This window comes from Giraffa tippelskirchi, chromosome 5 (assembly GCF_054371585.1).
Source record: "Giraffa tippelskirchi isolate mGirTip1 chromosome 5, T2T-mGirTip1v1.2.pri, whole genome shotgun sequence".
NCBI classification, from domain to species: domain Eukaryota; kingdom Metazoa; phylum Chordata; class Mammalia; order Artiodactyla; family Giraffidae; genus Giraffa; species Giraffa tippelskirchi.
In genome coordinates this window covers 97,595,155-97,622,967 of record NC_137279.1, presented here as the reverse complement: position 1 = coordinate 97,622,967, position 27,813 = coordinate 97,595,155, and the positions used below count along the sequence as shown (strand labels likewise).

The window sequence follows — 27,813 nt, the reverse complement described above, 5'->3', positions numbered from 1 at the left end:
TATCTTTCCTTTTCTCCTTTGCTTTTCGCTTCTCTTCTCTTCCCAGCTATCTGTAAGGCCTCCTCAGACAGCCATTTTGCTTTTTTGCATTTCTTTTCCATGGGGATTTTCTTGATCCCTGTCTCCTGTACAATGTCCCGAACCTCTGTCCATAGTTCATCAGGCACTCTGTCTATCAGGTCTAGTCCCTTAAATCTATTTGTCACTTCCACTGTATACTCATAAGGGATTTGATCTAGGTCATATCTGAATGGACTAGTGGTTTTCCCTACTTTCTTCAATTTAAGTCTGAATTTGGCAATAAGCAGTTCATTTTGAAGAATGCTTAATGTGATGGAAATTAATGATGAAATATTAAAGGGGGGGAAAACACGTATATAACTGTACATAGTAGTATGCCTTTCAAAAATGTGCATAGAAATATTATAAGGAATACATTTTAATAGTGGCTGTTTTAGAGTAGTAGGATAATAATTACTTATTTCCTTCCTTAATTCTTTAATTTTTATCTCTGTATTTTTTTTAACACAGTTGTAGATTCACATGCAGTTATAAGAAATAATAGAGATCTTTTGCATTTTCTTAGCATTCCTCAGTGGTAACATCTTACAAAACCATAATGCACTGTCACAACCAGGATAGTGACATCAGTACAGTCAAGATACAGACTATTTCCATCACTACAAAGATACTTCAGGTTGCCATTTTAGAGTCACACCCACTTCCTTTCCACCTCCATCTTCTCCCTAACTCTTGAACCCCTTTGCCTGTTCTCTATTTCTGTAATTTTGTCATTTCAAGACTATTAGATAAATGAAATCATATAGTATGTAACCTTTTGTGATTGGCTTCTTTCATTTAGCTTAATTCTTGGGAAATTGGTGTTGCATGCGTCGGTAATTGGTTCCTTTTTGTTGCTGAATAGTAAGCATTCCAGGGTATGGCCTTACCAGAGTTTGTTTAATCATTCACTTACTGAAGGGCGTCTGGGTTGTTTCTGGTTTTGGAGTATTACAAGTAAAGCTGTTATAAGCATTAGTGTGCAAGTGTTTAAAAAATATTTATTTATTTTTAATTGGAGGATAATTGCTTTACAATACTGTGCTGGTTTCTGCCGTACATTAACATGAATCAGCCATTAGTATATACATGTCCCCTCCCTCTTGAACCTTCCTCCCATCTCCCACCTCAAGTGTGCAATTTTTTGTGGGAACATAAGTCTGCATTTCTTTGTGATAAATGCCCAGGAATATAATTCCTGGGTCATATGGTGATTGTATGTTTAGTTTTTAAAGAAATTCCAAACTATTTTTCAGAGTGGCTGTGTCACTTTATATTCCCACCCAGCAACGTGTGAGTGATCCAGTTTCTCTGCATCCTTGCCAGCATTTGGTGCTGTAGTCTTTGTTTTAGCCATTCTAGTAGGTGTGTAATGATATCTCACTGTGGTTTTAATTTACCTTTCCCTAATGACTAATGGTGTTGAACATCTTTTTATATGCTTATTTGCCACCCATATATTTTCTTCAGTGAAATATCTTTTCATGTCTTTTACCCATGTTCTAACAAAATGTTAGGGAATAAAATCTTTGTATTTATGAGAGATATTGGTTTGTAGTTTTTTTGTTTTTGTTTTCTTTTTAAAATTGTTTTTGGTCTTGGTGCCACAATAAGAATAGCTTCATAAAATGAATTTGAAAGTGTCCCTCCTCTTATTTTCTGGATGAGATTATGTAGAAATAGTATTGGTGCTAATTTTTAAAATATTTCATAGAACTCTCCAGTGGAGTCATCTGGGCCTGGATATTTCTTCTTAGAGATTTTTTTTTTTTTTTTTTGGCTATGCCACGTGGCTTGTGGGATGTCAGTTCCCCGACCAGGGATTGAACCCAGGCCATGCAGTGAAAGCCTGGAATCCTAATGACTAGGTCACCAGGGAACTCCTCTGAGAATTTTTAAATTATGATTTTAATTTCCTTAGTAGTTATAAGGCTATTCATATTACCTATGTCATATTAGACAAAGAACTTAGATAGTTCATATTTTTTTTAAGAATTGATTCATTTTTCTGAATTGTCAAATTTATGCTCGTAGAGTTGTTCATAGTATTACCTTATACTTTTAATACCTGCAAGTTCTATAGAAATATTGTGTTTCATTCCTGATATTGGTATTTATATTGGTATTGATCTCTCTCTTTCATTCTTTGTCAGTCTTATTTGAAGTTATGGATTTCATTGATCCTTTCAAAGAATAGCTCTTTGTTTCATTGGTTTTTCTCTATTGTTCTGTGTAAATATTATTTATCCATGCTCTTATTTTTATTAAGTCCTTTTCCCTGCTTGCTTTGAGTTTTAGTTTGTTTTTTTCAAAATTCTTGTAGTGGAAGCTTAAATTATTGATTTGAGACTTTCTTTCCATCTAATACATACATTTAGTGCTATGAATTTCCCTCTCTTTAGAGGGAGTTTAGAGAATTTCTCTCTCTTTCCCTCTCTAAAGAACTACTTTGGCTATATCCCACAAAGTTTGATGTTTTGGTTTTTCATTTTCACTCAGTTCAGCAATTTTAAAAAATTTCCTTTGAGAGTGTCTTTTTGACCCAAAGATTATTTAGAAGTATATTGTTTAGTTTCCTAGTGTTTGGAAATTCTCCCATTATTCTTCTATTATTTGTTTCTAGTTTGAATCCATTGCAGTCGTATAACGTACTCTGTATGATTTCAGTTCTTTCAAATTTGTTGAGTGTTTTCATAGTCCAGATTATGGTCTGTCTTAGTGTATGTTCCACAGATCCATGAAAAGAATGTGTATTCTGCTGCTGTTGGGTGGAGTATTCTATAAATGTCAATTAGATCTTGTTGACTGATGGTGTTGTTGAGTTCTTATATATTCTTGCTAATTTCCCCCACCCCAATTGTTCTATCAGTTGTTGAGAGATAGGTATTGAAGTCTCTAACTATAATTGTGGATTTGTGTGTTTGTTCTATCAGTTTTTGTTTCACATATTTTGCGGCTTGGTGTTTGGTGAATATACATTTGGGATTGCTCTGTCTTCTTTGTGGATTTACATTACATAATGTCCTTTTTATGGTAATTCTCTTTGCTCTGAAGTCTACTTTATCTGATATTAACATAGCACTCCTGCTTTCCTTTGATTAATATCTACATGATATATCTTTTCCCATTCTTTTACTTCAACCAGCCTATATTTTTAAAGTATTGAATATGTTTTTATAGACAGCATATAATGAGTCATTTTTTAAAATCCATTCTGCCAATCTGCTTTTTATTTTTTGACTGTGGTTGTACAGCTTACTGGATCTTAGTTCCCCAATCAGGGATCTAACCTGGGGGAAAGTATGGCATCCTAACCATTGGACCAGCAGTGAATTCCTGCCAATCTGTATTTAAGTGATGTATTTAGACTGTGTACATTTAGTGTAATTATTGGTATGGTAAGCCTGGTATTTTATTTTTGTTTGTTGTTTGTTTTCTCTGTCTTTCAGCCATTATTTCTTTCAGCAAGTTGAGTACTTCTTCAACTTTCTTTCTTGTCTCCAACTGAGATCCTGATGACATGAATAGAGGAGATGACCTCTCAAGGCCCAAATCCAGACTAGTTGTCTGTGCTCTTCCAGTTAAAATGCCATGGCTGAACCCGGAACATGGCAGTGAAAGCATCAAATCCTAACCATTGGACCATCAGGGAACTACCGAGACTATGCTTTAATCAAAGTGCATGTCTGTGTCCTGGGGAAAATAGTTAGCAGCCACTTTGGCTATTTTGGGCTTCCCTGGTGGTTCAGTTGGTAAAGAATCTGCCTGCAGTGCAGGATACCTCGGTTCGATCCCTGGGTTGGGAAGATCCCCTGGAGAAGGAAATGGCTACCCACTGCAGTATTCTGGCCTGGAGAATTCCATGGACTGTATACTCCTTGGGGTCACAAAGTCGGACACAACTGAGTGACTTTCACTTTGCTTTGGCTATTTTGAAATCGTTTCTTCTTTCTTTTGAAATGTTCTCTTGACCTAGATGTCATGGAACACTCACTATGCATTCAGAAAATGCTTACCTTTGTTAGGGGCTGTGGCAGACAGCTGCCCACAAGGAGTTAACAGTTAGAAGATCACATGGCTCACAGATAAGTGAGAGGCACTTGCCACCAGAAGCCTTGTGAAGCAGAGGGAGCACAGGGAAGTGAGTATGTGTTTCCTGCAGGATGTAGGGAAGTGTCATGGAAGATGTGGCCATTGAATGCAAACTCTTGAGGGACTCGCAGGTACCCCTGGTGAAAATGAGAAGAAAGAACATTTAGGCAAAGGAAATTAAGAGAGCGAAGTTACTAAAGTAGGAAAGCATGGGGCATATTGGACCACGGGCAATGAAGACCAGTGACAGCAGAGGCGAGTTCACTCAGATTGTAGAGAGCCTTAAATGCCACGCTAAGGGTCTGGCTTTTATTTGGTAGGAATTAAGTGTTTTCGTAAAAGCTAGCTACATTGCCAGGTTTGGTAAGGCTTAAGGGCCATGTGGGAGTGTCTTCAATCTTTCTTATATTTGGGCTTGTTCCAAGAAGTGGGAAGAAGCTAATATTTGAATACTTTCCTCTTCTGTGGCTTCCCCAATGGCTCTGCTGGTAAAGAATCCACCTGCAGTGCAGCAGACACAAGAGACTTGGGCTCGATCCCTGGGTTAGTAAGATCCCTGGAGAAGGAAATAGCAACTCACTCCAGTATTCTTGCCTGGAGAATCCCATGGACAAAGGACCTTAGCGGGCTACAGTCCGTGGGGTCTCAAAGAGTCAGACATGACTGAGTGACTAAGCACACAGTCTTATGTGGCAGAGAACAACCTCCATATTATTTTCAGTTAATATTAAACAAAAAAGCCCTCAGTTGGATGGTAGTATTTCCATTTTATAGGGAGAACACAGAGTATCTGATTACAGAGACTGATGACTTCTCCACCCATTTGTTCTTTCTTGTGTAGGAAGATCTGTTGCCTCCCAGAGAAGCTTCTCCCAGCTTTCTGGGCAGAGTCCATTCTTTTTCCTCCTGTCACTCCATCAGATATTTGGAAGGTTAGGAGGATTCCTCAAAACTGTTAAGAGTAAGATGGCATTTATACTTCTGGACCTCATGGCAGGGTATGACCAGATGACCTCAAAGTCACTTTTGTCTTGGCTAGTTCAGCACCCATCTTCCCATCATTAGCTGCAAGAGGCATGTACTCCTCTTTTATGCTGTTATAATATCAAATATGGAAGGGGCCTTAGAGATACTTAGTTCAACCCTTATTTTTCTAGTGAGATCCACAGATCAGAGTTGCTAAGCCTCTTGTCTACCTATACATGTTACGTGGGTTACTGGCAGCATTTGGTCCATTCTACCTTGCTGATCCTCTCTCAATGTTATTATCTCCCCAGATCTCCAGCCGCCCACTTTTCCCTCTTCTTGCATGTTTCCCCCCTCAGGTTTTCTATTTTCCTCACAATGAAAAGAAGGTTTTAAACCTTCTTTAAGTTACGAAAGAACACCTGCTTCTTCCTTTGAAATTAGGCTGATCTATTGTATTGCCTGCTTTCTTCTGGATAATTTCTGTGTGGCTCATAGAAATAGAGGTTTGGATTCAGGTACCTTCCTATGATTTGATTCAGGAAAGATATCCTAGTCTTGTAAAGGGAATCAGTAACTTCCTGGCTGGATGTCAGGTGCAGAATTTCTGAACTGGGGATGACCAATCCAAGGATGCCTTCTAAACAGTGGGGAAAGGAGATCACATACAATGTGCTGTGTAAAGAACACTGTCAGAGTCCCTGGAGACACCCTTATCACCTAAGAGTGAACTGACCTTGGGCAAGCTGATGTACCTCTCCAGATCTCAGCTTTTCTTGTCTATGAAATGGCAATAATAAAACCCACTCTACAGGACTGGCAAAAGTGCATGTGTACTGGTAGTAGACCATAAAGGTGAGAGATTATTGTTGCTGTGATTGTCATTATTAGGGCAGCGTGGACGTGCTCAGGCTGACTCTCCAGAGTGAACTGACAGGAGATGAACTTGAACGCATAGCCCAGAAGGTATCGAGGTTGCTGGTGGAGCGCAGCCTCCTCGTCTCCGCCAGTTCTCCTTCCTTGCTGCTGACCCCTCGGCCCAGGGCTGGCTGGAGCCATCTCCTCTGCTGCCTGGGAGCATCTCCTTTCAGACACAGCCAGCTGACCTCAGTATCGTGCCTTGCTTTGGGGATATAGAGGTCCCCATTACAATTAAAACTAACCTGCAATTTCAACTAATTCTCCCCGTCCTGTGTTCTTGCTGCTGCTGCATTCATCCTGTGGCTTCGGGTTGAGGTTCTGAAATGAATTTTTGGAGGGAAACATTGGACTAACCCTTCAAGTCTTTTGAGGAGCAGTTCTGCATTGGTTGAGGGGCAGAAGTTCAGAGCTGGTCGTATGGTTTCTGATCCACTTTTCTTTCTCTCTCTCTGGGCAGGCGGGCAGGAAGACCTATGCCATGGTGTCCAGCCGCTCAACTAGTCATTCTCTGGCCTCAGAACTGGTGGAGTCCAATGATGGACACGAAGAGATCATTAAGGTAGGCTTAGTTCACCTCCACTGTTTCTGCCCCCTCTCTTTCTCCCTACAGACACAGGAGAGGGAACGGCTGACTTCGCCAAAAGGCCCTTGTGGTTTGACTGGGAAGAAGCAGATCTGTGATGCTAGTTCTTGGCTGTCCCCTGGAAAGATCTTAATTAACACCAGGAGACCACAGTCAGGCTATAGTGGCTCTCGTGCCCTCTGGCACTTGGCAGGGGAATGGATGAGATAACCTTTCAAGGTGCTTATCTATTGTCTATATTCATTTCAGCTGCTGAAAGCTGTGGAGACAGGTAGAAAGTGTGTTTATGGAACTTATTTTTTTTAATTAAAAGAATTTTTGTTTAATTAAGATAATTAAAACAATTTAAAAAAATTTAAAGTTTCTTTTCTAAAAACAGCGTTTTGAAATATAATTCACATACCATACAATTAACTCAGTTAAAGTGTAAATTCAGTAGTTTTTGATGTATTCACAGAGTTGTGCAGCCATCACCACTGCTAATTTCACAACTTTTTCAGTCACTCCTTCTAGCCCCTGATCACCAGCCTATCAATACCTTCTTTCTCTATGCATTTGCCCTTTCTAGACATTTTATATAAATGAAATCACAGCACAACATGTGGCCTTTTGTGTCTGGCTTCTTTCACTTAGCAAAGTATTTTCAGGGATCAGCCATATTGTAATGTACATCAGTACTCGCTGCTTTTAATGGCTGAATCATATTCCCTTGAATGAATATATTATATTCTGTTACCCATTCATCAATTGATGGGCATTTGGGTTGCTTCCACTCTTTTGCTTTTATGAATAATGCTGCTTTGAATATTCATGTACAAGTTTTTAGGTGAACATGTGTTTTCAATTCTCTTGGTATATACCTAGCAGTAGTGAAATTGCTAGGTCATATAGTAATTCTATATTTATATTTAATCTTTCGAGAAACTACCAGACATTTTTCCAAAGCATCTGCTCTATTTTGTATTCCCACCAGTTATATATGTGGGTTTCAATTTCTGTATATCCTCATTAACGCTTGTTATTATCCATTTTTTGGTTATTGCCATCCTAGTGGATGTGAAGTGGTGTCCTATGGTGGTTTTAATTTGCATTTCCCTAATGGCATCTTTTCATATGCTTATTGCCTGTTTGTATATCTTCTTTGGAAAAATATTTATTCAAATCCTTTGCTCTTCAAAAATCCAGTTGTGCTTTAATTGTTACAGTATAAGGGTTCTTTTATATATTCCGAATAGTAAGTGCTTATCAGATAAATGTTTTGGGAAAAATTTTTAATTTTTTCCCATTCTGTGGGTGTTTTTTTTTGCTTTCTTGATGATGTCCTTTGAAACAAAAATGTTTAATTTGTTGAAATCCAATTTATATATATTTTTCTTTTGTTACTGTGCTTTTGGTATTGTATCTAAGAAGACTTTGCCTAACCAAAGGTCACAAAGATTTATCCCTGTACTTTCTTCACAGAGTTATAGTTTTAGCTCTTATGCATAGGTCTAACACAAGCTGGAATCAAAATTGCCGGGAGAAATATCAATAACCTCAGATATGCAGATGACACCACCCTTATGTCAGAAAGCGAAGAAGAACTAAAGAGCCTCTTGATGAAAGTGAAAGAGGAGAGTGAAAAAGTTGGCTTAAAGCTCAACATTCAGAAAACTAAGATCATGGCATCTGGTCCCATCACTTCATGGGAAATAGATGGGGAAACAGTGTCAGACTTTATTTTTTGGGGCTCCAAAATCACTGCTGATGGTGATTGCAGCCATGAAAATAAAAGACGCTTTCTCCTTGGAAGGAAGGTTATGACCAACCTAGATAGCATATTTAAAAGCAGAGACATTACTTTGCCAACAAAGGTCCGTCTAGTCAAGGCTATGGTTTTTCCAGTAGTCATGTATGGATGTGAGAGTTGGATGGTGAAGAAAGCTGAGCGCCGAAGAATTGATGCTTTGAACTGTGGTGTTGGAGAAGACTCTTGAGAGTCCCTTGGGCTGCAAGAAGATCCAACCAGTCCATCCTAAAGGAGATCAGTCCTGGGTATTCACTGGAAGGACTGATGTTGAAGCTGAAACTCCAATACTTTGGCCACCTGATGCGAGGAGTTGACTCATTGGAAAAGACCCTGATGCTGGGAAGGATTGGGGGCAGGAGGAGAAGGGGACGACAGAGGATGAGATGGCTGGATGGCATCACCGACTCGATGGACATGCGTTTGGGTAGACTCCGGGAGTTGGTGATGGACAGGGAGGCCTGGCGTGCTGCGGTTCATGGGGTCACAAAGAGTCAGACACAACTGAGCGACTGAACTGAACTGAACTGAACTGAATGATCCATTTGGGTTAATTTTTATGTATGATGTGACTTCATTCTTTTGCACATGATGTCCGTTTTTACCAGCATTGGTTGTTGAAAGGCTGTTACTTGGCACACTTGTCAAAAATCAGATTATGTAATTATTATTTCTGGACACTATATACCATTGATCTACATGCCTATTAGGATATCAGCCCCATGCTGTCTTGACTTCTATAGCTTTGTAGTAATTTTGTTCTTTTTCAAGAATGTTTTAGCTATTTAGGGTCCTTTGCATTTCCATATGAATTTTAGGATTAGTTTGTCAGTTTCTGCAAAGAAACCAGCTTGGATCTTGATAAGAATTGTGTTGAATTTGTAGTTCAATTTGGGGAGTATTACCATCTTAGCAATATTAAGTTTTTTAATCCATGAAAATAGGATGTTTCTTCACTTTTTAAGGTCTTCTCTTATTTCCTGTTCTGTAATTTCTTGTTTGTTATGTTCTATAATTTTCAGAATGCAGGTTTTGAACTTTATTAAATTTATTTCTAGATTTTTTTTCTTTTGGATTGTTCAGTGCTATTAATAATGTATAGAAATACATTGTACTTGTATCCTACAACCTTGCTGAATTCATTTATTTGTTCTAATAGTTTTTTATTGGATTCCTGAGGGTATTCTGTATACATGATATTGTTATCTATGAATAGTTTTACCCTATCCAACCTGTATACTTTCAGTTAATTTTTTTTATTCCAAGTCATTACATGGCCTTTACATGGCCATTACATTACCACCACATAATTCTATTAATATAATTATTGTTAACATTTTATTGTGTATCCTCTCAGACATTTCCCTATACGTTTGTATTTTTTAAAAATTGTATATTTATACTACAATTTGCTTGCCTCCCTTTAATGGTAGTTTATAATATCTTCTGTATCCATAAATGACTTCATAGTATTCTATTATACACATACCCTATAATTTCTTTAATCCCCTATTGTTGAACATTTTTTGTATTTCTGCTTTTTGCAGCCATAAACGATATTTTGTCAAGTATATATATTACTAACTTGTGTATGTGTTTTATAGTATAAATAATAAAGAAATATTTTCTCAATTGTAAAAAATTCAAGCATGGTATACAGAGAAAAATGTGTAAATCCCCTTTACAGTCCCCTTTTCATTAATTTACGTGTATGTATGTAAGTATTTATACTAGTTTTTAGCTAAATTTATTTCATTAGGATAAATTTCCAGAAATAGCTTTGATAGGTCAAAGAGTAAATATAGCTTTAAGTCTTCTGATCAGAACCACCATATTACCACCCAAAAAGGTGACAATTTGCCCTCCCACCAACAGTGTATGAGTCGGACACGACTGAGCCACTGAACTGAACAGCAGTGTATGAGGCTACCTGTGTGGAGTTAATTTAACTGGAGGTTTCTTTTCTTTTTCTAAAATTTTTATTGAAGTATAGCTGATTTACAATAATGTGTTAGTTTCAGCAAAGTGATTCAGTTATAGATATCTTTTTCAGATTCTTTTCCCTTATAGATTATTACAAAATATTGTGTATAGCTCCCTGTACTATATAGTAGATCCTTGTTGTTTATCTATTTTATATATACTAGTGTGTATATGTTAATCCCAACCTCCTAGTTTATCCTTACCCCCTTCTCCTTTGCTAGCCATAAGTTTATTTTCTGTCTGCAGGTCAATTTCTATCTTGTATATAAATTCATTTGTATCATTTTATTTTTCTAATTTTCATATGTAAGTGATGTCATGTGATATTTTTCTGGCTTACTCCAATTAGTATGATAATCTCTAAGTTCATCCATGTTGCTGCAAATGGCATTATTTCATTGTTTTTTATGACTGAGTCATATTTTAGTGTGTGTGTGTGTGTGTGTGTATGTGTGTGTGTGTATGTACCTACCACCTCTTTTTTTCCCCAATTTTTATATATTGATTTAGTTTTGGCTGTGCTAAGTCTTTGTTGCTACTTGGGCTTTTCTCTAGTTGTGGCAGGCAGGGGCTACCCTCTAGCTGTGGTACGTGGGATTCTCATTGCGGTGTCTTCTCTTGTCGTGGAGCACAGGCTCTAGGATGTGAGGGCTTCAGTAGTTGTGGCATGTGGGCTCTAGAGCACAGGCTCAGTAGTTGTGGCACATGAGCTTAGTTGCTCCATGGCATGTGGGATCTTCCTGGATCAGGAATTAAACCCATGTCTCCTGCATTAGCAGGCAGATTCTTTACCACTGAGCCACCAGTGAAGCCCCTGTACCACATCTTCTGTATCTGTTCATCTGTCAGTGGACATTTAGGTTCCTTCCACTGGAGATTTCTTAATTAGTGTTGTTTTCCTTATTTTAGGTGTACTTGAAGGGGAGGTCTGGAGACAAGATGATCCATGAGAAGAATATTAACCAGCTGAAGAGTGAGGTCCAGTATATCCAGGAGGTGGGCACCCCTTCCCTTTGTGGAAATGACCAAAGTCGTTTCTCGAAACCTCACATTTTTTGGCTTCTTTCATAGGTTCTGATTTTCTCCCTTCTGTTTCCTTCATATCTCCAAAGTGCTGCCATGCCCCCTCATGTGTAAATATCATTTCTGACCCTTCCATTAATCAACAAATTATTAAGCACCATACACCTAGCGCTGTCCCCCAGTCATCCTATCTAAAGTGCCAGCCTTGCTTCCTCACTTTTCTTAAGCCTTAACTTGGCTCGTATTTCTTCTTGGCACTTGTGGCCATAACATATCACATTGGGTTGTGTGTCTCCCCAACTGGAAAGTTCGATACACCAAGGCAGGATTTTTTATTTTGTTGCCTCTGTAGGAGAGACTGGACTACAGCCCCACTTAAGTAGAGTCTCTCCTTTCCCAGCCAGTGCTTAGAACAGTACTTGACTCATAGGAGTATGGGTTGGGAAAGGGCACAGAGGTGGGTGAGTTCGTGTGCTCTCTTTCCGGAAGCTAAAGCCTCTTGCCGTCTCCTCCCAGGCCAGGAACTGCTTGCAGAAGCTCCGGGAGGATATAAGTAGCAAGCTTGACAGAGATCCAGGAGATTCTGTCCATAAACAGGAGATACAGGTAATAAGAAATGGTCCACAGTTGGGTCCAAACTGAGGAGGTGAAGTTGTACCATTTACCAGTCACCCATTGGTTCCCAGATCTAATGCCAGTGCCAGGAAAGTTGAGAATACAGGTGATGCTGGCTTCTCTGAGCATTCACACCTTGTTAGGGCTCTCCAGAAGATGGACACTTGTATTCACACATGTCAACCTATATACAACCACACCTGTCCCTAAAACATGTACAAAAGAAATTGAATTTATATCAATAAAATTATCATTCACTTGATGGCAAGCCATCTTGTCCATAGGGATTCTGTGGCCAATCTTTTGTAATACAAAGTCTTATAAAGCAGACAATCACCTATAAATCCAAACTTCTCATAAGTTGATCTTGCTTAACTTGGTGATGCTAGTGGTGTAAATTGGAAGTCTTGGTCCTTGTCTGTTACTGTGTGTGTCTAGAGCTGTCTCTACCCTAGCACAGGAAGCTTCTCCAGGTGAGAGTTCATCCTCCCACCCTCGTCTCTGTGCCCTCATACCCCAGCCCAGGGTCTGGGATGCACAAAGTAAAAGTCACTCAGTCGTGTCTGACTCTTTGCAACCGCATCAACTATACAGTCCATGGAATTCTCCAGGCCAGAATACTGAAGGGGGTAGCTGTTCCCTTCTCGAGGGTATCTTCCCAACCCAGGGATCGAACCCAGGTCTCCCACATTGCAGGCAGATTCTTTGCCAGCTGAGCCACCAGGGATGCACAAAAGTGAAAGTGAAGTCGCTCAGTCGTGTCCGACTCTTTGCAACCCCATGGACTGTAGCCCACCAGGTTCCTCCGTCCATGGAATTTTCTAGGCAAGAGTACTGGAGTGGGTTGCCATTTCCTTCTCTGGGGGATCTTCCCGATCCAGGGAGCGAACCTGGGTCTCCCGCACTGCGGGCAGACACTTTACCACCTGCGCCGCCTGCACAAGGTCATTAATAAATGTTTGTTGGACCAAACTGATTGGAGAATCCTTCTTGGCATGGATGGTCCTGGGATCCTACTTTTTAGTCCTTCAAAAATTTGAGGATGGAAATGTCCCCAGGAGAGCAGAACTGTCTCCTCCATGACTTCACCCTCATCTTCCCTTAGATTCTAGGCAGTGTCTCCTTTGTCTGCTTTCGTTTGGGTGAGGTGGTCCTTCGTTCTCCTAAGGGGAACAGTGACCTTGCAGCTAGAGCCAGCACAATTACCCTTCGCCTTGGGCATGTGCCAGGCTTGTGTGGTGGACACCCCCTAATTCATTTTGCTTTGGCTCAAGGTAAGACTTTCACTGCCTGAGCTCACATCTAGCTGGTGGGAGGTGCTTTGTCTTGTGATTGAAGAGCCTAGTGTGCTCAGAGCCCAGAAGTCCAGGGCCCTTGTTTATATCAACCAGCAGTCATATGATGACTAATTAGGCTTTGGGTTGGAAAGAATGGCAGCAAAAGCTGCTTCCCCTTTTGATTTATGTTTTGTCAAACCTTGTCAGGATCCCCGAGGGGCAAGGGAAACTCTTTGTTTATGGCAGGCAGCTGCTTGTGTTTCCTGGGCTTCGGGGAATGGGCCAGCACATTTTCCAGTCTGCTGAAAGATTTTAGCCTGGGGTTTCCTTCCTCCTCCTGATGGGGCTCAGGTATTTTCTCTCAAGGCTGTGCGTTTCTCCACTTCCTGTTTTCTCCATTTTCCTGCAGAGCACTAGACGTTTTTTCTTCTTCTCTTTCCTCCCTTCTTTTTCTTTTTCCTCTTTCTCTCCCCCAACTCATCCTTTTCCCTTTTAATCTTTCTAAGATTTGAACTCAGAAAAATAATGTTTCAAGATACCATGTGATATGGTTTATATGGAATCTTAAAAAAGTGATACAAATAAACTTATATACAAAACAGAAATAGACCCACAAACATATAGAACAAACTTATGGTTACAAAAGGGGAAGGGAGAGGAGGGATAAATTAGAAGTTTGGGATTAACACATACACACTACTCTATATCCCTGGAGAGGAGGGCATGGCAACGCACTCCAGTATTCTTGCCTGGAGAATCCCATGGACAGAGGAGCCTGCTGGGCTGCAGTCCATGGGGTTGCGAAGAATTGGACATAACTGAGCGACTAAACAACAACAGCAATTTTCACTACCAATTTGATTTTTCTTTGAACAGGTGGTGTTAGAAAAGCCAAATGGCCTTAGTGAAGGTCCTCTGACCACGAATAGCAGCCCACCTGAGGTAGGTAACAGGGAAAGTAGTGGCAACTACTGGTTAGCCAAGAGGCAGGAAATACACCTTCCTTATCTTTTTGTTTATTGCTTGCTCTCTCTGTCTCAGTAAATATGAAAGTAATGTTTACTGGCTGTAAAAACTCAAACAAAAGAGAAATATATAAAGCGGAAATTCTCCTTCCCCAGTTCCACTTCTTGTAAATATCCATGGTTAACAGAAGTGGGTAGGTCCTTTTATTTATTTATTTTTTTGGCTGCACTGCATGGCTTATGGGATCTTAGTTCTCTGACCAGGGATCAAGCCTGTGCCCTCCTCAGTGAAAGTGCAAAGTCCTAACTAGACTGCCAGGGAATTCCCATGGGTGGATCCTTTTAGAGCAGTGCTCACCGTTCATTATTAAGATGGCCTTGGGAGCTTTAAAGGATGCAATTCCTGTGTGCTGTCCCTAGAGACTGTAATTTAACGGATATGAAATGTGGCCTATGCATCAAGACTTTAAAAAAAGTATATTATCATATGTGTAACATGTATATTATCATATGTGAAACAGAACACCATTCCAGGTTTGATGCATGAGACAAATGCTCAGGGCTGGGTCAATGGGATGACCCAGAGGGATGGGATGGGGAGGGAGGTGGGAGGGGGGTTCAGGATGGGGAACACATGTAAACCCATGGCTGATTCATGTCAATGTATGGCAAAAACCACTACAATATTGTAAAGTAATTAGGCCCCAACTAAAATAAATAAATTTATTTAAAAAAAAAAATTTTTTTTTGACCATGCATGCCATGAAGCATACAGGATCTTAGTTCCCGACCAGGGATCAAAACTTCACCCCCTGCAGTAGAAGTAGGGAATCTTAACCATTGGACCACTAGGGAAGTTCTGCATTAGAACTTTTAAAAGCTCTTCACTTGATTCTAATATTTAGCCTGTTCTATTAGTTCTGATATTCTAGTTTAAAGTTCTAGAGTGTTTTTCTGTACATAGGTATCCATATTTAAAAGCCATATGTGTGTGTGTGTGCGTATGTGTATACACCAATATATAGACATGCGTCATATATGTATGTATAAATATATGTATATAATATGCACATGCTTTTTACAAATACAGGGTTGTGATAAATAATACATTATTTCTTCTTTTTTTTAATTTTTTTAAACTGCAGAGTATAGCCTTCTTTCCATGTTAGTACATGTAAATCTAGGGCTTCCCTGATGACTCAGAGGTAAAGAATCTGCCTACCATGCAGGAGACACAGGTTCGATCCTTGGGTCAGGAAGATCCCCTGGAGAAGGAAAAGGCAACCCACTCCAGTACTCTTGCCTGGGAAATCCCATGGACAGTGGAGCCTGGCAGGCTACAGTCCATGGGGTTGCAAAGAGCTGGACACGACTGAGCAACTAAACAACAACGATATGTAAATCTGTCTCATTCTTTTGAATAACAACATAGTATTTTTTTTTACAACATAGTATTTTTAATCCCCCCCAGCTTTATTAAAGTATAATTGACAAACACATGGCTATACTTTTTTAAAAATGACTTTTGTTGTTATATTTTTTGTGATTATGTAATAATACAAGACATGCATACTGTAGAAAATTAGGGAAATTCAGAAACATAGAAAAGTTGAAAGAAGAAAAAGATATCAATTGTAATCTACCCAGAGAAAAATCAGTTTGCTGAACTTTTCTTTGTTTTCCCTTCAGTGCAAATATATATTTACGATATTGAGATTAGACTATCTGTAGCAGTTCTTTATACTTGTTTCTTGGGTGGTTATTTTTTGTGTTGGGTGTGTTTGGCCTTCAAGGGCAGAGCTGACTCAGACCTTCCCTTCAGTTCAGGGCTCCTTGTCATCACTGGGCCCACAAAGGCCTCTCACTGCTTTGGCTTTTTTTTTTTGGTCTCCTTGACCGAAAGGTGCGCACTCTAATATATTTAATATAAAATTTAAATATGCCTATTAAGTATGTTTTTAATTTTCATAATAGACTTGCTCTCTATTTGTTTTTTCCTTTTTCATCCAACACCATGTTTTAGGGCTCTGTTTCCATTGCTATGTTAAAATGAGTTTTCTTGTCTTGAGCTCCTACATGTAAAATTTTATAACTCCCTTTTATTCTCTTCATACTGGATCGTGAAATTTTTCCATGTCATCAAAGAGTCTTACAAGAATGACATTTGGATGAATTTAAAAAAAATTTTTTTTTTCCTGCCCCAGGTCTTGATCTTTATTTGCAGCATGCAAACTCTTACTTGTGCCATGTGAGATCTAGTTCTCCGACCAGGGATTAAACCTGGGCCCCTGCATTGGGAGCACAGAGTCTTAGCCGCTGGACCACCAGGGAAGTCCCTACTGGCTGGATTGGGAATGTTGTGATTCTAGCCACTCACTTTAGATGTGCAGTTTGGATTTTTCCCTTCCCCTGAGTCACCATATTTGGCAAATAACGCTGTTAGCAACAAGTTATAATAACACCTGGCACTATCTGTTCAGCCTTTCTTCTTACAAGCTCCAAGATATTATCTTACTTAGTTTTGAGGCAGCCTTGAAGGCAGGGTGTGGTAAGGAGTCTTCTCCCTGTTTCCCAGTTAGAGAAGCAAGGCCCACAGTACTCAGTGATAACACACCACCTGGGACACTGTCCTCTCCTCCCTGCTGAGCTCTGTGCTCTGCTTTGAAGGTGCTGCTGCCTTCCACTGTGCAAGGCAGGGAGAGACTCTTCTGTCAGACCCGAGGGAGCTGGTAACTGAAGTGTGGCAGAAATGGGGGTGAGACCCTACACGCCAACTCAGCCCTAACCACCCCCAGTTTGGGTGTGTCTGGGGGAGACACTCACAGTAACCTCAATGAGACACCTTTTCCTACATCGCATCTGATTCCTGGATTCACCGGGTCTTTTGCCCTAAGCTGCCCATTTGTCAGTAACCCTTTATCTGCTGATCTCTGTGCTAGGTGCAGAGAACCACCAAAAACGTGCCTCTGGGCTGTGCCCCTCTTGACCAGCATGGCACAGCCCTTGCCCTTGGGGACTGAAGTCTAAAGAGGATCATGGTCCCTGCTCTCAGAGGGCTCTAGTCTGGTGGAAAAGCAGGACACACGTGTGAAGATGGCATAAACATACCTGGTCATCAGTCCGTTGACAAGTATATAAAAACTACTGTAGTGTGTCCTAAAATAATGAAGTGATTGGAAACTAGTTGAGTTCTTTAGGGTATGATTGTGTTTTCATATGAATAACTTAGAACGCCTGGGTACCTAAGACTGACTAACTTTACTCCCTTATGCGATGTAAATTCCTTCATGAGGGTGGTTTGGGCCAGTCGGTCTAACAAGTGTTTATTATGGGGCAACCTTGTCTTACCAAGTCACATAGTGGCTTCACCTTCTCGTCCCTCTTCTGGCTATAGGTGGACAGCTGTATAAATGAAGATGTTGAGAGCTTGAGGAAGACGGTTCAAGACTTGCTTGGCAAGCTGCAGGAAGCTGAGCGGCAGCACCAGTCAGACTGTTCGGCTTTTAAGGTGAGATTTGGTTCGGCTTTTAAGGTGAGATTTGGGATTTGAGGAGAAAGTGCCCTAAGGGCAGGGCCACTGGATACAGGTGCAGATGAATTTCTTCCTGGCTGGGATGCCATCAATCAACTGGAAAGGCTAGGTTTGGTGGCCCGGGGCACTTCCTGTCAGCTTTGCCCTTTCTTGGATACTTACAGTTTTTGCTGTCCAAGGCTAGCCTGTAGTTTGAAGGTCAGCTTTTGAATCTCTGCTTTACTGGAGTGGAGAAGTGGTGCTGATTTAGGAGAGCAGGTAATTCAGAAGTCCTTTCTGTCAATCCATGGTAAGAACTGCTGGGCTGTATGTGCCGTGCAGGCAAAGATTGTTGCTGTAAAGTTCACGACTGCATCTCCAGTGTCTGGGACAATTCTAGGCATCGGGTGGGTGCCTCTTAAGTGTGGATGGGGTGAGTGGATGGATTGGTGTGTTCTTAAGAAGAAATGTGCCTGTGGAATTAGGAAACTTTAGATCAAGTCTTGGCTTTACTACACAGAGCTCTGTGATTTTTTTTTTAATTGAAGTATAATTTATAAACAGTGTTTTAAGTGAAAGCGAAGTCACTCAGTCACGTCTGACTCGTTGTGACCCCATGGATAGTAGCCTATGAGGTTCCTCCATCCATGGAATTTTCCAGGCAAGAGTCCTGGAGTGCGTTGCTGTTTCCTTCTCCAGGGGATCTTCCCAACCCAGGGATTGAACCGGGTCTCCAGCATTGCAAGCAGACGATTTTACCGTCTGAGCCACCAGGGAAGCTCCCCAACAGTGTTTTAAGTCTACAGCAAAGTGATTCAGTTACACACACACATATATTCTTTTTCAGCTTCTTTTCTATTATAGGTTATTATAAGACATTGAGTGTTCCTGTGCCATATAGTAGGCCCTTGTTGTTTATCTGTTTTATATATAGTCAGTGTGTATCTGTTAATCCCAAATTCCCAATTTATCCTTCTCCCCACCCAGAGCTCTGTAATCTTGAGTATCTCAATTATTGTTATAAAAGTAATACAAGGTTATTATAGAAGATTTTAAAAATACTGAAGTCTATATGTATAAAGCCCCTTCCCCAACTATTAAAAGCGTGTGAGGTGTTCCATGCTTTCCCGAAAATTCTTGGGGTAGAAGATGAGGTACACAAGACGAACACAGAGCAATTTTCCTACTGCTCTGTGTGAGAGGAACAATCTGGTATCTGCGGTTGTTCACTCAGTCATAAATAAGTAATGATAGGATTCTGCCCTGCCCAGGCTTGCCTGGGGCTGTTGGAAGGGGAACTCCCAGCCTGAACTCTTCTCTTTCATGGACTAAAGAGAGAGAATTTTTGAGAGATGTATTGAGGGTGTGGACCAAAGGTAGTGAGAGTGATTAACTGCCTCAAGAGTAGTTAAAGTCTTATCTGGGTAATTTAACCTCCCTAACCATCAGTTTCAACTTTCATAAAAAGGGGTCATGAGTTGTGATTACTTAGGAATGTAGTATATGATGAAGATGTCCTTTTAAACCAACAGAGATAGATGAGAATATTCAATAAATGAAGATGGAATTAATTAACTAGCTTTAAAAATAAACTACATAGATCCTTAATAAATCACTGTTTACAAAAATAAAATCCAACTAGATTAAAGAGTAAATGCAGAAAAATAAGATTATGAAAATATTCAAATATATATATAAGGATATATATTTTTAAAAAGGGTCATGAAATATACCTCACAAGTTTGGTGCATTGATTGAGTGAGGTAATATTTGTAAGTATATTTATTACTTGAAAGAGTTTTAGAAATAATAAATATTCTATATTTTTCTTAGTCATCAGTTTAATAGGTGTTTTCCTGTCCTAAATAAATTAGACTTAGGGTCCCCAGTGGCTCAGTGATAAAGAATCCATCTGCCAATCCAAGAGAGGGGGGGTCAGCCCCTGGGTTGGAAAGATCCCCTGGAAATGGAAATGGCAACCCACTCCAGTATTCCTGTCTAGGAAATCCCATGGACAGAGGAGCTGAGGGCTACAGTCCGTGGGGTCGCAAAGAGCTGAACACAACGTAGTGACTAAATAACAACCACAACAACAGGGTAATACTAAGATTAATTTGGTCTCAGAACAAAGTAGCTATGTGGTAAAGGAGTTTATTGAATCTATTTCAGATTCCACAGTTTGGATAATTCAGTCAATAATGAATCAGTTCATTGACCCTTTCTTACCTTCTTGGAATAGAACAGGAGGAAGGGGAGGCTGAGGCTGTAGCAATGACCAGACTGTGAATGTTGGAAAGAAATTTCTACATTGAGAAACACTGTGAAGTACTAGTTGGTTTTGGCAGCAAACGGGGGAGCTCTGCTAACCCTGGGTTTCAAAACTTGAGCAAAAGTAGCCTCAGTAAAAGCCCAAGGCTGTAAGCCCTCTGACTGCTGTTAACCACACACTCATGGCTTCTTACAAGAGGCTGCCCTTTAACCCCATGACATGTAGCACAGATCTATAATAGGAGATGCTCCTTGGGTTGCTCCCACTACTGGGGTAGGTCCCCACACCCTCTCATGATTAAGGGGTTCCCTTAGGGCAGGGCTGGCTGGAACTGTGGGACTGATGTAGCAGAAGGTGGCTTTTTTCCTTTGTGATTTTACAGCTGCGTGTGAGGATCATCTGTGGCCCGTTAGTGCTGTGCTCCAAGCACACAGCAACCTGGGTGCAATGTTTGTGTACAGAAATGAGAGGCCTTCTTTTTACACTTCTGCCCAAGGACCTGGCCTGTTTGAGGCTAATATGGGACATTGGAAGGCTTTTCTCAGTCTCTCCGGGTGGCTTAGACTCTCTGGTCTGTTTTTTTGAAGCTGGGGGCAAGAAGGGCAGGATTGTCTATTACCATGAAGACAATCTGTCATTAGGCGTGGGTTTCCCGTTCTACTGGCTCCTGGCTGTCAGGAAGGATTTGCTCTGGACAGGGCTGTGTACAACATGGACAAGTCCCATCACACATCATCCTTTGCTTTGCTTTCTTCTCCTTGATTCTGACTACGGGAGGAGCCAGACAAACTGGTTGCTGGTATTTCGTTTTACCAGGCCTGGTTAGGCTTTCCAGAGGTTACCCAGATGCTTTTTTAGTCTCTGATTGGGGAGTCAGAGTGGGGTACCTGGGAAGCATTGAAATCGATGATGAAGCAACTGAGTTTACTGTTGTTTACTGGCTGTATAATCTTGAATAGATCATTTGACCTTTAGTTGTGAAAGGAGAGGGTTGGACTAGATGATCATCCAGTCCATTCCTGATGTTGCAGAGCATTGGCTGTGTGCTCAGTGCTGTGCTAAGCTCTGGAAAGGTAATGGTGCCCAGGGTCTCTGCCGTCATGAAGCTGATGGTCTCCTGGGGAGTGCACACAAGTGACCAGGCAAAATCCACTCAGTGCATAAGAGGGAAAGGTTGTGTGTCCCTTGTAGACACACAAAGGACATACACCTCATTTGAGCTCCAGCTCCCTGGAAGAAGGGGTGTCTAAGCTGAGACCTGAAAGATTATCAGGAGTTGGCAAAATGTACACAGGAGGAAAGGAGGCAAGTTCTTATTTTACTTTTTCACTCTAAATTCCACTTCTATCCTTTCCATATTGGAAAATTCTTCCTGGTGCTAGTAATGCTTCTGGGTGCTGTTTTGGCCTTTCCAGTATTGATGGAAGTGAGGATGAGGAAGAGTGGGAGACAGAAGGAGGGACACAGAGATTCCTCCATTGGATTCTTTGTATTAGGAAGAAAGCCATAACACTGGTTTAAGCTTCAGTGACCCTGGAGGGCTGGTGGGGATGCTGAAGACATCAGGCATCCGGAAAGTGGAGCTTGTGGGTTCCAGGTGTCACTCTGATTATGTGACAGTTATCCTTGGGAGTGGAGTTAATCTGCTGGTCTCCTGAGTGGTCCTGGAACAGTGATGGGGAGACGGCAGTGTGCCCGTCAGGGTTGCCTCCTCCTCCCATCTCTGCACCCACATTCCTGGGTTTTTTCCTTTTTATCCATGTTTGTCCTTCCACATGGTTCACACAGTCCCCATCCTGTGTCCCAGGTCACACTCAGCCAGTACCAGAGAGAAGCCAAACAGAGTCAGGTGGCCCTTCAGAGAGCGGAGGACAGAGTGGAGCAGAAGGAGGCAGAAGTCGGGGAGCTGCAGAGCCGCTTGCTGGGAATGGAGACGGTAACTGCTGGGGTCTTGCTCTTCAGCACCCAGACTCCTGGGCCAGAAAGTGTGGGTGGACTGACTGAGACGGTTGCAGAGACCTTCGTTTTCTGAGCGATTCCAGAAAAGCTCATTTCACAGCTTCGTTTGGAGTACTGTTTAGCCCTCAAAGAATGGGAAGGTGTTTTTTTTTTTTAATCTTTTATTTATGTATTTGGCTGTGCTGGGTCTTCGTTGCAGCGTGTGGGATCTTTAGCTGTGGCATGCGGGATCTAGTTCCCCAACTAGGTACCAACCCTGGGTCCCCTACACTGGGAGCACAGAGTCTTAGCCACTGGACCACCAGGGAAGTCCCAGGGAAGATCTTTCTTTATCTAACTTAGCCCTTGGTAACTCGACTTGAATCCATTTCCATTTTAGGTGGGTTCTGGTAGAGCTGACCTTTGGCCTTTGAAGACAGTTCTTCAGGGGCCACTCAGACTAGTTTCCCGGGGATTGGTAGCCAGAGCTGGCGGGTGGACCCAGCTGATACAGGGCCAGATTCTCCCTTTGGGCAGCTGGGCGAGGCTGAGAAGTTTCTATGTGCTGAGGGTGGGAAGGGTTATCCCTGACAGGGGAGAGCACCCCATCAAACCAGCTTGACCTGCTGCTCTCTGGCAGCTGTCCCAGGCCCTGCAGGGGCTGAGTCCCAGCCTTTAGTGCCCATCTTACCCCGAACACAGACACCATCACTGTCTCCTCATTGTAGATTTTCTTTCCTTTGGCCCACCAGGAGTATCAGGCCTTACTGGCGAAGGTCAGGGAAGGGGAGACAGCCCTGGAAGAACTTCGGAGTAAGAACGTTGACTGCCGAGCGGAACAAGAAAAGTAAGGGCCCTGGCTCACCGTGAGGTTGGGGTGCGGGGAGGAGAGGGTGCCGACCTGGGGAGGAAGCTGGTGCTGATGTCAGGTTTTCCAGCTCTGACTCACTGTGTGCCTGCTCGGGGTGGGGCCCTGCCCAGGGAGATACTGTGGGGAGGCTGCCATGTCTGAGGAGCTCATATTCCAATACCCTGAAGAAAAGACTTCTGTGGTTGTAGGGTCAGGGGCAGGCAGGAGCTGGTGAAGCGTCTACTGTTGCAGCATGTCATTCTGAGATTCTGAGGTTGTTACACTGGATGTGTTACTAGATTGCACCACAGCCTACTCCCTCCTAAACAAAGTGTTAGTTGCTCAGTCGTGTCTGACTCTTTGTGACCTCATGGACTGTAGCCCACCAGGCTCCTCTGTCCATGGGATTCTCCAGGCAAGAATACTGGAGTGGGTTGCCATGTCCTCCTCCAGGAAATCTTCCTGATACAGGGTTCACACCCACATCTCTTACATCTCCTGCATTAGCAAGTGTGTTCTTTACCACTTGCACCACCTGGGAAGATCACAAATGGTAAATCAAATTTAACATTAGCATACTGGGGGACTTCTGCGGCTAAAACTCCACACTCCCAGTGCAGGGGGCCCAGGTTCGATCCCTGATTGGGTAACTAGATCGCACATTCTGCAACTAAGATTTCACATGCCACAACTAAAAATCCTGCATGCTGCAATGAAGATTGAAGATCCCGAGTGCCACAACTGAGACTTGACACAGTCAAATAAATAATTAAAAACCTGGACCTTTCTAAGCTCAGCAGACATTACCTGAAAGGCTTTCTAAGGAATTCCAAGATGACAGACACAATCCTTGCCTTCTTGGACCCCTCAGTCTGCTAGGATCATCTTCTCTCCTTTGGGATAACCTTGATCTAGGCCCACCTGGCATGGTAAATACAGACATCTTATTGTAACCTTCTCTCAGACTTCATAGCAGAATTGCTTTAAATTACTCAGTGCTCCCTCACCACTCCTGTGATGGAGGTGCTCACAGGCAGGAGACTGAGTGGAAGGAGCAGGAGAGACAAAAAAGACCAGATAACCGAGATTTGGGGATGGCAAGTGATAGTTGCACATCATAAACGCTGATTTTCTAAATAAAAGGAGACTGAGGAATAGAGCACTGGAGAGCTGAGGGTGGGAACTTAGAATGTTTGAACTCAGGAAGAGTGAGTTGGGCTCAGAATGCATTGTCCCCCACTCCTCGAGCTGCCCATCTTCTAGCAATGGGCACTTGTTTGCTTCCTTAGGCAGATGCAGAGAATAATGGGTACCAGCAATTCTTAAATGCCCTGAACTCCTGGGCACTCTCCCCAGCCTCCTGACCTTTGGAGATCTTGACCTAGTTTGCTTAGAAGATGCAAAGGAATCAGCGGTGTCTGGGAATCAAGAGACTTAGACTTGGGACTTCCCTCGTGGTCCAGTGGTTATGACTTCTCGCTACCAGTGCTCTGCACTGGGCATGGGTTTGATCCCTGGTCAGGGGACTAAGATCCCACATACTGCCCGGCACAGCCAAAGAACAAAACAACAAAACCAGACTTGTGTGAAGAGGCATTAAGTGTCCTCAAATTTTATCTCCCTCTTGGTATAAAATCCCTGCTAACAGCTTGATGGTCTTGGGTATCATAATCCCAGCTTGTACATGAATCTTTCCAGGAATAAGGAGCTCATTAGATGTGAGGCAGTCCACTTTCTGACAACTTGAATACTGAGCATGTCTTTCCTATGTTATTAAATAACATAAGAACTGCTGCCTTGGTACATCTACCTATTGGTTCTAGTTTTACTGGTGGAACTATCCAGAATGATTTATCCTTTCTAATCTTTCTGAGCCTCAGTTCCCTTGTTTGGACTGGATGATCTCTAGTGATGCTTCTGATGTGTGTTCCCACCGCCTCCTCCTTGCAGCAGACCTGGGGTGGAAGGAAACACACCTGATTGGAACCCCCTGAGTTCAAGGTCCTTACTGTGACCAGATGGAGAAGGCATCTTTTCCTCTTACCTCAGCCTTTTGGTCTTAATTCCCAGGGCCGCTAACCTGGAGAAAGAAGTGGCTGGGTTGCGGGAGAAGATCCACCACTTGGATGACATGCTTAAGAGCCAGCAGCGGAAAGTCCGGCAAATGATAGAGCAGGTACATGGGTAACCCCTGCTCTGGGGGGCCCACTCTGAGAGTCTCTGCACTGTGTCTAGCCCTGTTTTCCTGTCGAGCCTACACCTTTATTTATTTATTCTCCTGGGTATCTTGTCTTATATTCTTGAGTGTGCCATAAAACACTTAATCTGCCTATTAAATTAGAGTGATTGGGATTTGCTTTTCTTCCATCTTTCCCCTACTTTTTTGGTCATTTGACTTGTGGTTTTCCATGGGAAAAGAAGGAAAAGGTTAGTCTTCCTTGCATGTTAAAAAGTGCTGGTAAATAAGTAATTAAGTCCCACTTATTTGTGTGGGACAAACTCACTTAACTGTGTGTAGATTTTCAACCTTTGCACCTCATGATGTATTTTCTGCTTTTCCTTGCTGGAGCTTTAGGCAGTCAGAATGTGCTGTTTTGTGGAATTGTTTTGAGAATTTCAGACCCCATAATTGGGAGGGCATAGTTGTGGCATGTCAGCTACATGTGCACTAGGATTTCTTCCATCTTGTTCACTGCTGTTTCCCATTGTCTAAAATAAGGACTGTCATACAGTCTGGCATTCAGTATCCTTTTCTTGAGCCAATACATCATTTGTTTTTCCCAAAGGCAAATGAAATGTCTTTTGAGCCATCCATTATTTTGGATTATGAGGGTGGTGTTCCCCCTCACCCCCCTCACGCAAATCTGGGATAATCAAGAGTTTAACGTTTACTGAAAAGCTAAGGAAGTCACGTGAGAGGTGCAGTACTCTGCCCTTTGTCTCCACTGGCTCCCCCAGCAGCCGGGCAAAGTTGGATGAGTATGTCATGAGTCATTTCAGAGTGAGCCCTAGTGTCTCCCACATCTTTGCAGCTCCAGAACTCAAAAGCTGTGATCCAGTCCAAGGATACCACCATCCAGGAGCTCAAGGAGAAGATTGCCTACCTGGAAGCCGAGGTGTGTGTTCCGGGCAGCCCTGGGAAGGGAGCAGACTCTTGAAGAAGAAACTGGACATGGGGAGGGGGAGATTCTGGAGGGGTCTTGGTTGTGTCTTGCTGCTGCTCAGAAGTGAGTATCTGAGGTGGTTGGTTGATCTCCAGCTTTTCTGCTGAGTGAACGTTTTCTGAGACTCTTCAGGGATTGCGGGCAATGATAAGACCTGTCCCCACTCTGAAGGGATATTCCTTGTGGTGCCACCCCTGTGCCACAGCAGCATGAAGGCCAGCCCTTCATTCTGATTCTGTGGGCTTAGCAGAGGAGCTGACAGTGGAGCTGAGCCTTGAAGGAGAACACATCCTATAGATGGAGTCTGCTCCATGGCTAAGGTGATGGGCTCGATTGGCTAAGGAGTTCTTCTTGGTCTGATGTCCACAGTACTTCAGAGGCCTTCCTGTCCATTGACTGACTCCCTGAGATTGCTTTGCAGCCATTGTGTGAGGGTGTCTCAGATAGAGGGGGAGATCAAAAGAAATAGGAGACAGAGTTGTTTATCTCCAGGGAGTCTGCATTTAGAGATAAAATGCAGTCTAGATTTAGAGATAAAATCCATTAAAAATATACCTAAGGATACTTTATAGAAAAGCATATCAGCAAATGCAAGTAAATGACTCAACAGACTATAGATTATATGCAGGAAATGTATAGAGGGGAAGTATAGGAGATGATCAGTGTTTAACAGTTATTGAGAGAACACATCCTCAGGGAAGGAGGCTGGAGCAAGTACTGGAAGGAGAGTGCAACCTGGAGTGGTGAAGATGAGGGCTTCCTGGTGGTGGCATATACAGTGGGGGTGGGGGTGACAGCAGCACCTAGAGGCGGAGACCAGGATGAGCTGGTTAAATGTGACCCACGGCAAACCAGAAGAAACCCAATTCTAACCTCATAAACTTGTGTTACAGAATTTAGAGATGCACGACCGGATGGAACACCTGATAGAAAAGCAAATCAGTCATGGCAACTTCAGCACCCAGAACCGGGCCAAGACCGAGAACCTGGGCAGGTGAGTGAGTGCGCATGGAGCGGGGCCCAGGTAGGCAATGAAGGAAGGAGGGGCAGAGCCACAGGAAAGAAACTTTTAGTACCAAGGCCAGGATGAGGCTCTTCTAAGTCCAGTTTCATTCTCTCCGTCTCTCATCTGACCCATTCTCCACCTGAACCACTTTCTAACCAGGTTAGAGTAGAGCCTGATACCACAACCCCAGGGAGGCCCATGAACAACACTAGAGGCATATGAACCCCCGAAATTGGATGCAAAAATTGTGACTGTATAGCAAGGGCATATGGAGCTTCCTAGGTGGTACAGTGATAAAGAACCCACCGCCTAATGCAGGAGGTGCAAAGAGACGCAGGTTCAATCCCTGGGTTAGGAAGATCCCCTGGAGTAGGAAATGGCAACCCATTCTAGTATTCTTGCCTGGAAAATTCCATAGACAAAGAAGCCTGGTGGGGGACAGTCCGTGGGGTCGCAGAGTTGGATGTGATTGAGCACACACATATACAGCAAGGGCATATATCTAGAGAGAGGGCTTTTTGTTTCCGAATGATTCACAGAAAGGTCCAAAACTTTGAAAAAAAAATCAGGAATCACAGCCGTCCCGCTTCTTAGGTGTTCAGCTGCACCCTCTGTGTTCCTCACCCCCGTCATGAGATAAAAGCACCAGTCCCCTGGCCGCTTAGCACTGATGGTGATGGTTTCAGGACATTAGAACCAAGGGATCAGTGGGCCCTGCAGGGTAGGACCTGGAGGCAAGCCAGAGGGGTGGATCTGGGAAGGCTGGGCCATGACAGGGCACTCAGCGTTTCCGACTTTCTTTTC

At 42.5% G+C, this 27,813-nt stretch overlaps 1 protein-coding gene across 4 annotated transcripts in view; it reads left to right on the top strand.

Moving 5' to 3' along the window:
- The window catches only part of TUFT1 (tuftelin 1), a 45,779-nt gene that overhangs the window by 16,426 nt on the left and 1,540 nt on the right, over nt 1-27,813 (top strand). Inside the window, exons 2-12 of one of the 4 annotated variants that reach the window (XM_081490898.1) lie at nt 6,010-6,084; nt 6,497-6,598; nt 11,301-11,387; nt 11,931-12,020; nt 14,183-14,248; nt 17,666-17,779; nt 21,859-21,987; nt 22,742-22,836; nt 24,910-25,015; nt 25,872-25,955; nt 26,897-26,997. In XM_081490898.1, coding sequence (XP_081347024.1) covers nt 6,010-6,084; nt 6,497-6,598; nt 11,301-11,387; nt 11,931-12,020; nt 14,183-14,248; nt 17,666-17,779; nt 21,859-21,987; nt 22,742-22,836; nt 24,910-25,015; nt 25,872-25,955; nt 26,897-26,997 — 1,049 coding nt within the window. The remainder of the gene's footprint in view (nt 1-6,009; nt 6,085-6,496; nt 6,599-11,300; nt 11,388-11,930; nt 12,021-14,182; nt 14,249-17,665; nt 17,780-21,858; nt 21,988-22,741; nt 22,837-24,909; nt 25,016-25,871; nt 25,956-26,896; nt 26,998-27,813) is intronic. The other 3 variants (XM_081490899.1, XM_081490900.1, XM_081490901.1) reach the window with 3 other exon arrangements.